Below are 14,864 nucleotides of genomic sequence, written 5' to 3'. Positions count from 1 at the left end.
GGTTACGCGCCAGGCTGGTGTTTAATGATCCGTGTTATTGCTCATAGTATGTTTATTTGGTATCATTAGCTTTTGTGACTGTGTTTAGCGCTCTGCACTTTTGTTGTTGTGGCTGGAGGTTTTGACGCAGTTGCGTCCGTCTGCTGTTTTCTCCTGCCTCAATAAAGTGTGCGCCTGTTCACAACTCTCTGCTCTCAAATACTATTGGCTTATTGTGGGATAGTCACATTTAAGCCGCTCATTTAAATACACAGACGGTAACATCTTATTATCTTACCAAATGTAGGGCTCTATTCAATCTGTATCGCTGGTGTAACATATAGAATGCTAGAAATGTAAAGGTCATTTCCAATTGAGCCGACATCTGCAGCGGATTGAATAGAGCCCTTACATAAGCCTTAACCATAATCAAATGTGCGCAGGGTGTTGTTTACATAGCTAGCTAGTCTACTGGTGCTTAGAACTGTCAGTCAAGGCAAGCTTTTGAATGCTTTATAATGCTTTTTTATAATGCCCCCGGTGCATGTTTTTCTTCCTCCTAGCACCACACAGCTGGTTTCAAATAATCAACTTATCATCAAGCTTAGATTATTTGAATCAGCTGTGTAGTGCTCGGGCAAAAACCAAAACATGCACCCGAGGACTGAGTTTGGGAAACACTGCTCTATAGTACGTTCTCATTAGGAAACTCTAATTCCACTGTGCACCATTTTATGCTCACATGTGCAGAACTCTGAAGAATTCTGGGATTTGGTTATACCCCTCTGGACATTAACAGTAGAATGACCAAAGATAATGAAATGTAGAATAATATTTAGAATTGTGCTGAGGTGTAAACTGCTCCAGTGAGAACCAGTAGAATCACGGAGTAGTTCATCTCTAAACTCATCTTTGTGTTTGAGCGAGCACGTCAAATTCTAAGTCACTAGGACTCTTAGTCCTAGTGATGCAGCCAATCAGGATATTCATTTTATTCTTACATGACTGTGGCCAAGTAGACCAGTGTTTCCCAAACACTGGGGCGTGCCCCTAGCCCCAAAACATGTTTATATATATACACGTTTAAAGCCGGAACTCAGTTAAATGTACTCTTGAAAGTTGTAATTGTAGAATGCACAAGGTGCAATTTCAAAATTGGGTAGTGCATTATCAGTTCCTCTCGTCATGTTAGTCATTGCATTACTTACAGAGCTATTTATAACTTGTCAGAAATGTCCACATGAACTAGTCAATGTCAGCTAACGGTTTCTTTATTTTGGTTTTTCAGGCCATAGATATTGTTTTAATTTTAGTCACTCAAATATCACATGAATACACATTAGACATGGACTTGTTGGTATTCATGCATAAATCTTTGTTAGATATCTACTGATTTGTTCTTCACACAGAAGTGTGACACAGAGAAATTGCCTTCCTGGTCTGTATTAGCAGTGACTCCTTTATTTATACTTGAATTATCTGTTCTACTTTTGCAACATAAAAAATGATTTCTAAGTCAGTCTCAATGCTTCCTTAAAACCTTTTATTTAGGCAAGTTTACATAATGTCTATACAGTACATGTACTCAGATGCAAGACAATGGTGAGTCTATGTACAGAGTAGAGAGCGAAATGTGACAATTTATAATAAAATATAGCACGTTACAAAACAGATAAATACAGACAAATCTAGTGGATCAACTCAGACAAAATGTGATAGTTATTGCTTGGGCACAGTAGGCCTTTCATTCCAACAGTTGTTTGACAACCTCTTTTGTGATTGGGTATGTCAACACACAGTTCCCCTGATATCTGTTAGCTAATTGGTTCCTCCCATTGATCAGGACTACAGGGAATATGGAGTGGAATCTGACGATGTCTGCCACAGAATCAAACATCTAGGGAGAAAATAAAGCATTAATGAAAGCCATGCAAGGATAAGCTTGATACTTAAAGTGTGATAGAGTGATACTTAAAGCAACAATCCATATTGGTGAAACTGCCACGTCCGTTTGCAGTATTACAACAACAAAGATGTTACTTTAAAACAACGAACACAGTTTTTGTTCATTGCAAGTGCGGTAGAACAGCAGGGTACATAGGCCTACTACCATGTTTGTTTTTACTGTGATGCTGGAGGCTCATTTCCTCAAAACAAAAACAATAACAAAGCTGCCTGGGGCGGCCAGTGGCGCTGTTTCAGCCATGGCGGATCTCTGCGTTACAGTAAAGTAAAATCTACTCAAGTAAAATTAAAGTAAAGTCTACTAAAGTAAAGTACTCTTTCTTACTTGTCTACTCACATCATTGGCACTTTCCCCAGTCCCAAGGACATACTTGGAGGTGCTGTCAATGAACCGAATTTTAACGTTGAAAACTCTCTTGTCATGAAACACTGCTAAGACAAAGGGTTCGCTCTTCGTGTTCCTTGAGCAATTCCGCACCAAAAATGCCCCATCCTGTTAGGGAGACATTTGGGTAACCCTTTATTTAAAGAGTACATATACAAGGACTTCATAACAGAGTTACAACCCATACATAACACATTCATAAGCAGTACGTAATCATTTTATATAGATTGTATCATTAATATTACTTAATTACTACTGTACATTAAAATATACAGTGCTCACTAGGATAACATCCATTAATACTTAAAGAAACTCTGCTGTTGGGACTGTTCTAGCTCTTTGCATTTCCATTCATTAAGATTATTTCATATTATAAACTGGGTGGTTCAAGCCCTGAATGCTGACTGGCTGACAGCCATGGTATATAAGCCATATACCACACCCCCTCGGGCCTCATTACTTAAATAACACCTCACATTACAAACCTTATTCACCAGGTGTAAGGCATGTTCAGCCTCTGCTCGATCACAAGCTCCTATGTACCAGTCTTGTTCATTGTACGTCTGGAAAAAATAAAGCATATTGTAATTTCATAAATGTGCCAATCATGTAAGCTACAGTACATTGGCATTTTCTGTCAGTGTTGTGGTTCTTTCATTACTTCCAAGTAATCTTCAAGCACATCATTGTCCTGTTTGGTTTGGTGGATATCACCCATTTGGAGATGTGCCTGGTGTATTCAGGCAGCATACCTGACAAGGTCTTTCCTTGGGGACAAAGTCATGCTGCTCCACGTCATCTTTGGTTTGAGGCCACTCATGGTGTTGTTGGCGCTTCACTGACGACTCTTCTACATGGCATAAAATAAGACAGGCTTTCAATTGCATTCATCATACTCGACATAGTAGTTTATTTTCTATTGGTAAATTGGAGATCAATGCAATGAAACTATACAAAATGTTGAGATGGCAAGGTCTTATTTACCTGGGGTATTGTGCCTTTGTTGTGACCTGATTCAAGAATCAAACAATGTGTTATCATAAACATAGAAAAATACTAATGAACTATTGTAGTGGTTTTAAAGAACTTCACAATAATTCCTCCCATGTACCTTATGTCTGTGTTGAGATGAGATTCAAGATCCAGTGAATATCTTTGGATAGTTTGCTCTCTCCTTAAACAATTACCTAAAATATGTTAACATTTCTATTATTATTATTACAACCTTAGAATGTTTGGTTTCTTTAATATGGAATTTAAATAGTACTCACTAATTGAGGGTGTATTGCAGTCCACCTATAATTAATATGAAGCATACGTTATATGTGATGAATGTGAAGCAAACGTCCTTAGTAGCTATTCATTTACGTGTTACTCAGTTTTAGCAAGAACATTTTATGGACTGCTAACACTGCATCCATGTAGATAGATTCACCCAAAGATAGACATTTAGCCAAAATTAGGCATACAATATGTGATTTAACCTCTTACATTTTGTTGTCTTCTCTGTCTGCTGGAGGGGAAAAGAGACAGACCCATTTTACAATTCTCTTTCCATTGGAAATATAACTATAGGTGAACGTACTTTCTGAGATGGGTCATGGTGGAATCACATTCAATCAACAGGTGGCACTAATACTCCATATGAAGGAAAAGGGAAACCGCACACTGTTCTTGATAGTATCACTGATATTTAATAAGCTTACGTATCGGCCTAACGGCCTTCGTCAGAGCTTTTGTGAATTTTCTGAAAACAGCACCTCTATGTAGACCTAGCCCCACCCACATCCGTTCCACGTATGGAAAGGAGTTGGAGGCAAAGGAAAAAGAAATAAGTGCTACCAAACATAACAATATGCATTTCACAAATATTACAAAAGTGTATAGACAAGACGCACCGAACACGTCCATAAAAAAAAAAAGAAGTGGTATAGAGAAAGTCAAGATATCAGACAGGGGAGGTGATGTTAATAATACTCTGAGCAAAAGAGAATGTTTTTGGATTTTCACCCTCCAGACATTATTTCCTTAAGGACTTAATGATGAAATGCCTATGTATGTTATGTTGTGAATTTAAAATATGTTCCTATTTAAGATTACTTTGTTTTTTCGTATGATGTACCCAATGATTAATGAAAACTTGCTATGTCCTCGTTGTGATTTTATGGACGTGTTCGGTGCGTCTTGTCTATACACTTTTGTAATATTTGTGAAATGCATATTGTTATGTTTGGTAGCACTTATTTCTTTTTCCTTTGCCTCCAACTCCTTTCCATACGTGGAACGGATGTGGGTGGGGCTAGGTCTACATAGAGGTGCTGTTTTCAGAAAATTCACAAAAGCTCTGACGAAGGCCGTTAGGCCGATACGTAAGCTTATTAAATATCAGTGATACTATCAAGAACTGTTGCCATGCACCTGTAACAAGATTGCTCAGATGTGCGAGTGCCTTTTGAATCTAATAATACTCCATATAACATTGCATTAGTGTCCCCTTAATGTCCCTATGCTGTTAGGTAGATGGACAATAACTCACTCTCTCCTGCAGGGCCTCTGGAGGTCCAGCCCAGACAGCTTGTTCATTAGGTCCTTAGGTAAGGATGGTGGGGACCTGGAACCAAACAGTATTAAAGTCTCAAAGGTTTCAAAATGAACATACTGGACTTAGAAACATAATACTGATACCAATGTCATGAAATGTATAAAGAGATTAGAGGGACTATTACCTTGGTGGGAGTAGCATGTTCTGGAAAAGAGGAATATCAAGAGGAATATATTTTAAATTTGGCACTTGTTTCCAGTTTGGGAAAAAAATGTTGTTTGTAAATCTTAAGTGTCAGCCTCTTGGTCTTTCCCAGAGCTTTTGTTTGAAATGCTGAATAGTATTCTTTTTTAACTGTAAAACATTTACCTGTTGTGTAGGCTCCATGACTTGTGCTCTCTCATCTGTAAAAGAACAGCTCTTGACCTGGATTACCTTTGCTGTGCTACATCACCATCTTGACATCATCATGTTTATGAATTGGAATACGTGCAGTCATTTTCTGTATGCACCGATTATTATCAATTACCCCAGTCAAAACTGATATTAATGGATGACATTATTATCACCAATGATTACTGATGTGCTCCCGAGTGGCGCAGCGGTCTAAGGCACTGCATCTCAGTGCTAGAGGTGTCACTACAGTCTCTGGTTTGAATCCAGGCTGAATCACATCCCACCGTGATTGGGAGTCCCATAGGGCGGTGCACAATTGGCCCAGCGTCATCTGGGTTTGGCTGGGGTAGGCCGTCATTGTAAATAAGAATTTGTTCTTAACTGACTTGCCTAGTTAAATAAAGATAAAATGACAACTCCTGTATGGTGATTATTACCTAACTGGTTCCTCCTTGGTTTTCCGGGCTTCAGTTGGCGGTTGACAGAAGGTCCGGTATTTCCTATTCAAAACAATGCCATGGATCCTTTGACCAAACTTGAAACATGACCAAGGAGTGTCTGTATTGGAACTCTCTACCAACTCTTATATGTGCTTCAATCAGTAATTGTTTGGGTTTCAGTTACCTGGAGAAGTACAAGGGAGGCCTCTTATGGGATGCCGTGGGGGTATGATAGGGCTGCCCTACAAGAAAGACAAAACATGGCAATAAACATGAATATCATGTTTGAATAATGGGTTTTAAACTCACGGTTGATTGGATGTAAACTGGCAAATTGTGTGATGTAAAAGAAGAACTGAGGAAAATCACGTACACTTGAAGTGGAGCTGATACTCTGAGCGTAGGAGGATCTGGAAATGTCCCTATCTTTAAAAGAAAGAATATAATTATTATTAATCTCAATAGTTTTGGTTGACGTGGCAATTGCAAGTTGTTCCAGTAGATGGAAATATAGAGTATTATTCCACCTACACAACAAAAAACATCTTACTGTATCCATAGTAACACAGCCAAAAGTAGAGCAGCTGTGGGGCCCCTGACTGTCATATTACTACAGAGCAGCTGTGGGGCTCCTGACTGTCATATTACTACAGAGCAGCTGTGGGGCTCCTGACTGTCATATTACTACAGAGCGGCTGTGGGCTCCTGACTGTCATATTACTACAGAGCAGCTGTGGGGCTCCTGACTGTCATATTACTACAGAGCAGCTGTGGGGCTCCTGACTGTCATATTACTACAGAGCAGCTGTGGGGCCCCTGACTGTCATATTACTACAGAGCAGCTGTGGGGCTCCTGACTGTCATATTACTACAGAGCAGCTGTGGGGCCCCTGACTGTCATATTACTACAGAGCAGCTGTGGGCCCCTGACTGTGGTATTACTACAGAGCAGCTGTGGGGTCCCTGACTGTGGTATTACAATATAGCAGCTGTGGGGCCCCTGTGGTATTACTACAGAGCATATGTGGGGCCCCAGACTGTAATATTACAATATAGCAGCTGTGGGGCCCCTGACTGTGGTATTACAATATAGCAGCTGTGGGGCCCCTGTGGTATTACTACAGAGAAGCTGTAGGGCCCCTGACTGTGGTATTACTACAGAGCAGCTGTGTGCCCCTGCGGCCCCTGATTGTGGTATTACTACAGACCAGCCATAATCCATGAGGAGTTTACTCACACAACTCATGCTATTCTCTCCCCCTTCATTTCAGGATAATTGTATCTCTCCCACAGTGTGGATTTGATTGGCCTACAGATGGCTCTAGAGATCCACACAGAGGCCTCTCTCAGCAGCATGAGATCTCACTTACAGCTCCGCTTTCTGTCTCACATTGGATTTGGATGTCACACTTGTTCTTAACCACACTTTATTTTCTTCCCTCTAATTAGACTGGGGCACAATGGAGCTTCTAATCAAGTCTAAATCTACTTTGTGCTTGAATGTCTTAAAACGTCTCGTAAAATACACAATGCAAAGTAAAACTTTTTTTTTTTTTTTTTACATATTACATTTTAAGTTTAATTATAGATATACAGTATGTTAATTATAGGTACTTTGTATTTGTCATGTGTGGATAGGCAATCATACCTTTAATACAAGATGGAAGAGCAACTTCTCTGTTTTCTACGTTTTACCTGCTATAATTCTATCTAATAGATTGTCAGGGACTAGAGTTTTTACCTGCATAGTCTCTGTCTGACCCAGGGGCTCTGGCAGGAAGGATGTGCACCAAGAACTCTTCTTCATGGTTATCAGGGACATGATACTCATCCTCCTCCATGTTGCTATAGCGACCATATTTCTGTTTGGTCATGTTGCCTCTCTTCCAAGGTTCCTGTGGAGAATGAGAAGGAGCTACTTCAATGTGAGATTCGCACACACTGTAGACTTCACACAAACTGCATGAAACTGGTGACTCGTTACCTAATAGTTTGTTTTTGTCTGGTGTATATTAGAGTCATCAATAGCTACACACAAAGTACCATCAGGATGTTTCCCCTGAAATCAGTAAAACCTATGCACTCTAATCAGCAATGTCTCAGAAACTTCATTATTCATTTACTGTAACTGAGTCTACTGTGGTGTGAGTGCTGGTGTTGGGCCATGTTTTAACATGAATGTGCTGCAACCCAGAAGGAGACAATGCCCTCTTCACGCGGCCCACCACATTAATGCCACAATAATGCTTTACGCTCACTTCACCCACTTTGGCTAAACAAGCCACAATGTGACAGATGGTGGAACTGGCAGTGTGGGTGGTGGAGGGTTGGAGGGCAAAGGACATTAACAACATTTAAGAGCCCTTGACCGACAATACAGTGATATCTCTCACACGTCTGAAAATACATGTCTGAAATGAAATGGTACTAGACAGACAGACACACAGACAGTTGGTAAGAGGGACAGACTGACTGACAGGAGAGAAGAGATGCATAAGGGAATTTACTCTATACATTCACTCTCAAAAGTCGTTGAATGTAGTACCTCACTGAGGGTCTATCAGTAAAGACCTACAGTTGAAGTCGGAAGTTTACATTCACAGCCAAATACATTTAAACTCAGTTTTTCACAATTCCTGACATTTAATCAGAGTAAAAATTCCCTGTCTTAGGTCAGTTAGGATCACCACTTTAGTTTAAGAATGTGAAATGTCAGATTAATTGTAGAGATTTCTTTCATCACATTCCCAGTGGGTCAGAAGTTTACATACACTCAATTAGTATTTGGTAGCATTGCCTTTAAATTGTTTAACTTGGGTTAAACGTTTCGGGTAGCCTTCCACAAGCTTCCCACAATAAGTTCATTGTGAAGGCTTGGTCGCAAATGGGTCTTCCAAATGGACAATGACCCCAAGCATACTTCCAAAGTTGTGGCAAAATGGCTTAAGGACAACAAAGTCAAGGTATTGGAGTGGCCTTCACAAAGCCCTTCCCTCAATCCTATAGAATATTTGCGGGCAGAACTGAAAAAGCGTGTGCGAGCAAGGAGGCCTACAAACCTGACTCAGTTACACCAGCTCTGTCAGGAGGAATGGGCCAAAATTCACCAAACTTATTGTGGGAAGCTTGTGGAAGGCTACCTGAAACGTTTGACCGAAGTTAAACAATTTAAAGGCAATGCTACCAAATACTAATTGAGTGTATGTAAACTTCTGACCCACTGGGAATGTGATGAAATAAATAAAAGCTGAAATAAATCATTCTCTCTACTGTTATTCTGACATTTCACATTCTTAAAATAAAGTGGTGATCCTAACTGACCTAAGACAGGGGATTTTTACTAGGATTAAATGTCAGGAATTGTGAAAAACTGAGTTTAAATGTATTTGGCTAAGGTGTATGTAAACTTACGACTTCAACTGAATGTTTTATAGGCTCCTCAGTACTAGACTAAGCCAATTTGAGTGTCATTCCCATTTGCCAACACTAAAATTAATGTCATCTATATACATTGTTTTGCAAGCTTGCGTCATAATTTTGTCTCACATGCCAAAAACACAGCCTTGTTGATTAGATTTTACACTTCGCGGCCACCGGAGTTTGACACGTGACTACAGTTTGCATTGAATTGTGGGTCATATCAACCCCACTAGTGATCAAAGTTCTTTACCTAAATCTAGGGCCGAGGGGGCAACGTTTGTGAATTGGTCCTCTACTTAAGATGGCAATCAAACTGCATCCGGTTTCGACGTGGATTCCCCAGAGGGAAAGTCGCTTACGCAAGGGCTGAGGAGGTAAAATGAACGTGTTTGGACAACAGCCCTAATAACAGGAAGGGTTGCAAGCTCTAAAACTGTCCCCCCTCCCCTCCCAGGTACATTGAAGTGGAACCAACAGGTCAGCCATTACTAACCATAATCACTGCAGACTCATAGCTGGTCCCTCTCTTCAGCTAACAATGAGGCCAAACACATAATTAGCTTGGCATTTAACACAAGGCTGCACGTTCCAAAACAGCCCGTCCTTGGAACCTTTCATCCACTGACCACATGCAGAAGTACTGTGGGTACGTCCCAAATAGCACCCGCACTATAGCGGGAATAGGGTGCCATTTGGAACGTACTCTTAGTATTCTTTATGTTTGAAAGAGGACTTTCATTGGCTTCATGCTTGTTTCATACCATCTTACATTCCATACCTTTATACTCTCTGCCCTATGGTGTGTAAGTGGTTTGACAAGTTAACCTGTTATGGCTAGGGGGCAGTATTTTCACAGCCGGATAAAAAACGTACCCGATTTAATCTGATTATTACTCCTGCCCAGAAACTAGAATATGCATATAATTATTAGCTTTGGATAGAAAACACTCCAAAGTTTCTAAAACTGTTTGAATGGTGTCTGTGAGTATAACAGAACTCATTTGGCAGGCCAAAACCTGAGAAGATTCCATGCAGGAAGTGCCCTGTCTGACAATTTCTTGCCCTTCTTGATTATCTCTATCCATTACAGAGGATCTCTGCTGTTACGTGACACTTCCTACGGCTCCCATGGGCTCTCAGAAGGCGGCAAAAAGCTGAATCGTGGCTTTGCAGGCTCTGGCTGAAAAAAAGTAGCGCGTTTGGATAGTGGCTGGTTACAGTACTGTGAGACTCAGGCGCGTGCCCGCATCGACCCCATGCTTTGTTTTCTTTCGTCTGTTTACCTAAACGCAGATTCCCGGTCGGAATATTATCGCTTTTTTACGAGAAAAATGGCATAAAAATAGATTTTAAACAGCGGTTGACATGCTTCGAAGTACGGTAATGGAATATTTAGAAATATTTTGTCACGAATTGCGCCATGCTTGTGACCCTTATTTACACTTCAGATAGTGTCTTGAACGCACGAACAAAACGCCGCTATTTGGATATAACGATGGATTATTTTGGACCAAACCAACATTTGTTATTGAAGTAGCAGTCCTGGGAGTGCATTCTGACGAAGACAACAAAGGTAATCAAACCTTTGTAATAGTAAATCGGAGTTTGGTCAGGGCTAAACTTGGTCGGTGTCTAAATGGCTAGCCGTGATGGCTGGGCTATCTACTGAGAATATTGCAAAATGTGCTTTCACCGAAAAGCTATTTTAAAATCGGACATATCGAGTGCATAGAGGAGTTCTGTATCTATAATTCTTAAAATAATTATATTTTTTGTGAACGTTTATCGTGAGTAATTTAGTAAACTCACCGGATGTTTGCGGGGGGTATGCTAGTTCTGAACGTCACATGCTAATGTAAAAAAGCTGGTTTTTGATATAAATATGAACTTGATTGAACAAAACATGCATGCATTGTATAACATAATGTCCTAGGATTGTCATCTGATGAAGATCATCAAAGGTTAGTGCTGCATTTAGCTGTGGTTTTGTTTTTTGTGACATTATATGCTAGCTTGAAAAATGGGTGTCTGATTATTTCTGTCTGTAAAGCCTTTTTGAAATCGGACAGTGTGGTTAGATTAACGAGAGTCTTGTCTTTAAAATGCTGTAAAATAGTCATATGTTTGAAAAATGGAAGTTTTCGGATTTTAGAGGAGTTTGTATTTGCGCCACGCCCATCATTGGATATTGGAGCAGGTGTTCCACTAGCGGAACGTCTAGATGTAAGAGTTTAAGAAATTAGCATGAGCACCTTGAAGTGGGGCTCCTGATGGAATAAAATAGGTGACACAATGGCTGGCACGACCGTTTCAGAGAACACAAATATATATTTATTGTGATATTAAGCAATGTTCAGATGGAGATGATATTAGTAGATGTACATCACAACAGACACAGTCGACTGAAGGCTACAGAGCTGGTCTGATCAGATAAGAGGCACTATACCATTAAATGTTATAATTCAACAATCTAAAAAATATATACATTTGTAATATTTGCTTTTTTTTGTTTTCGGTGGGGTAATAATTACTATAACACATACAGTACATGAGTAAAGCACTGAAAATGCTTTATAAAATGATTTATTAACACATACAAATAGGTATAAGCAAAACAACTCAGAGGAGTATGCAAACAACAACAAAAAACTATGGGTCTTACAGTAAACATTTCACTGGCATATTTTGCATAGGACTCATACTGTAGATGTCAGGGCATTTGCTTTCCAGTTAACAAAAAAGTTAAGGATGACATTGCTCAGAGATTTCCAGTCACGTTTGGTATCAACAAGCGATCACTCAATAAATTTGGCTTCATGCACACTGAAATAAACCCTAATCAACTCTGACATGGAGTTCATTGAATGGGGAACAGATGACTGCTACATTACAGCTTTTTTTTTTATTTTTTACTTTCGTCGCTAACCTCAAGGGAGAAAACAAACAAATAAAAGATGTAGCTAGTTGAGAGTTAGACCTTCACTGGGCAACCTAAATTTGAGTTGCAGAGATTTGGTCATAAAAAAAAACAGTAACTGGAATGTTCATCAATTAGGACAGAAATAAATACATTTGTGTGTTTTATTTGATCTTCACTCCCCGTAATTCATAAAAGGTCAGTATCTGTTCCTCATAATTCCTCATCATGTGCTAATATGCTTTTTCTGAAGCTGTTACAATAAACAAGTGACTTATAATTTTTTAAAGAGCAAAATATAGAAATAGCCGGTGGTGCATCTTCCAACAGTGCTATCATCAATCATCAACCAAACAGAGGATAAAGTATGCATAACCATTGCCAAAAGAATCTCACTAAATATCAGTCACAGCCAAATCCCCATGAAGGGATGAACCAGAGCATGTTTGCTTATATAGTACAGATGATTGAGATGCTACATCCAAATCCCACTAGAAAATTGCATACGTAGGGAAAAACACAGCCATTAAAAAAAAAGCAACACTTTCAGGAGTTCTTGGCTACTAGGCTCTTAGAGTCATGTGTTTTCAAAGCCTGCCTGTTCCCTTTGTTTTCACATTTATTTTCGACTAGAGCCTATCAATTATCTTTGGCTCCTGATGCTGTTGCTTTTTGCATGTTCACCAACTGAGACAGATGCTGAAAGGAGAAACAGAGAAGAGAGTGGATGCCATGCATTTACTCTCAAAGACAAACTACCTCGTCAACATGCTTAGGCCACAATTGTAGAACAAGCCAAATAAGGGTTTCACAGACTTGTTACCACTCTATAACCAGTAACATTTAGTACCCACCAATGTGGTATTACCATCATTCCTTTAGTATTACCCGGATGTCATTGCACAGAAGTCTACTTGGCTAATTTTAGCCTTGCAACAACCGAAAATGACTTCCTGTGTTGGTGAGCAATGAGCATCAGCTACAGCATACCACCCATGGCCTTATCACTTCTTCTTCAAGCGATTGTGGTCTGGCTAGAGAGATTTGGCCTCAATAGTGTCAGCTCAGAGAACAAACATCTGCACAAACATACATAAATGCACTATAGTCAAACTGTCGTCAAACTGAAAATACAGATTTATTTGCTTTTGACCTGACATTTGACTATCTGATTGATCTTCTATTTTGATGATTTGAGCTGTCTGCTGTCCAATATTTCGTAGGCGGACATTTTGGTGAAGTAGCTTCAGTTAGACATGTTCTCCACTTGTTTGATGTGGATGTGGACTTGAACTGGTATAAATAAATTCAGGTATGTGCTTGTCCCTTTTACATTCCTTTTCACGTGCAGTATTCTCATCATGCTGCCGCCCACAGCTGAGTATCATGGTTTGAAAATTGCACATTGAAAGTAACTGTGGAGCACCAATAACAGGGCTAGATCGACAATCTGTGAAACCAATTTACCATCTGAAACAGAAGCCGGGGAGACATGTTTTCTACAGGGAGGATTATTCTCCACTCATATATTTCTCAGATGATATTTCTCATCACACAGAACATCCAGTAATGTGGGTTAAAAATAAATGGCCTGCAGAAGCCTTCTCTTAACAGGTATTGCTCTTAATTTAAGCCTGAGCATCGTGACATTTCAACATCTGCTCTCCAAAGTGCAAGGGTGGTGTTGTGACATTTACTTTTTTCTCATTAGATTAACTCTCCATCTGTGCCTACGTCTATTTCAGGAGCGTCAACTCGCACCCATTTATGAAGAATAGTATATTCAAGCCCGGAGATGAACTGCTTGTAGGAACGGGTTTAAAGTCTTGCAAAAGCGTTTGTAAGCAGGAATTGTAGGTTTAAATTTAACTCATAAATACAAGTACCCACATACAAATCTGGGTTAACTTTTTACATAAAGGTACCAAGAATAAATAGGCTGATCTTCCAATCAAATGGCTTTATTGTTTATGTCTCCATCTTAAAGAGAAACCAGGAAGGTGTTACAGAAATGCTTACCTTATAAGTAGAACGCAAAATATTGCACCATTGTCCACCCACAGTACAATCCAGGCCTCAGTATGGATACTTTAGAACTTTTTGGCCCTGTTTTTGATGAGAACAGTTTTAGGACACCACAATGTCTCTGTGTCTGTCTGCAGTGTAACCCGAAAGCTCTGCAGCAGCAGTACAGGTGCACAAGGTCAGCCTCTTTCCTGTGGTTTCCTTTGCGATGGTATAGTCTCATTTCCTCTAAAACGATTACCATCTGGCCTCTCATATTCTCACTGATGCTTATCTGTGATCTGTGAGCTACACCTCCTCCCTCCTCCACGACACACACCACCCTCATCTCCCTGTCAATCTGGCACCTCATCCCTGTGCCAAGAACCCCCCCCCCCCCCCCCCCGTGTTCCGAACCTGTCACTGATACAGAAGATTCAGTTACCCAGCCTGGGAGGGGGTGAGGTGGTGGAGGGGGGTGACGGGACGGGGGATTATGGGGGTGGTGGAAGGGGGTGATGGGGGGTGAGGTGGTGGAGGGGGGCTGAGGTGCTGGAGGGGGGTGGGGGTGAGGTGATGGAGGGGGGTGAGGTGATGGAGGGGGATGGGGTGAGGTGGTGGAGGGGGGTGGGGGTGAGGTGGAGGAGGGGTGAGGTGTTGGGGGATTAGGTGATGGAGAGGGGTAAGATGGTGGAGGGGAGTGGGGGTGAGGTGGTGAAGGGGTGTGAGGTGGTGGATGGGGGTGAGGTGGTGGAGGGGGGGTGAGGTGGTGAAGGGGGGGTGAGGTGGTGGAGGGGGGGTGAGGTGGTGGAGAGC

The 14,864-nt window shown here is 40.7% G+C and overlaps 1 protein-coding gene across 4 annotated transcripts; it reads right to left on the bottom strand.

Moving 5' to 3' along the window:
- Positions 1-1,505: 1,505 nt before the first annotated feature.
- On the bottom strand, positions 1,506-14,284 carry clnk (cytokine-dependent hematopoietic cell linker). 4 transcript variants are annotated; one of them, XM_014199134.3, is made up of 16 exons: positions 14,064-14,284; positions 7,449-7,602; positions 6,081-6,133; positions 5,892-5,949; positions 5,705-5,767; positions 5,241-5,275; positions 5,056-5,075; positions 4,866-4,940; positions 3,821-3,842; positions 3,601-3,625; positions 3,441-3,516; positions 3,314-3,339; positions 3,082-3,179; positions 2,815-2,892; positions 2,270-2,437; positions 1,506-1,876 (listed from the first exon to the last, which is right to left on the bottom strand). In XM_014199134.3, exons 2-16 carry the CDS (start codon positions 7,579-7,581, stop codon positions 1,724-1,726), a joined length of 1,083 nt encoding a protein of 360 aa, XP_014054609.1. In that variant the 5' UTR covers positions 7,582-7,602; positions 14,064-14,284; the 3' UTR covers positions 1,506-1,723. The 4 variants fall into 4 exon arrangements, with proteins under 4 accessions (XP_014054609.1, XP_014054611.1, XP_014054610.1 ...); XM_014199136.3 differs by having other exon boundaries at positions 2,282-2,437; XM_014199135.3 differs by having other exon boundaries at positions 3,821-3,839.
- Positions 14,285-14,864: the final 580 nt, after the last annotated feature.

Source organism: Salmo salar, chromosome 05 (assembly GCF_965601325.2).
Source record: "Salmo salar chromosome 05, fSalSal1, whole genome shotgun sequence".
Lineage (NCBI taxonomy): Eukaryota > Metazoa > Chordata > Actinopteri > Salmoniformes > Salmonidae > Salmo > Salmo salar.
This window is presented reverse-complemented; position numbering and strand designations above follow the sequence as displayed.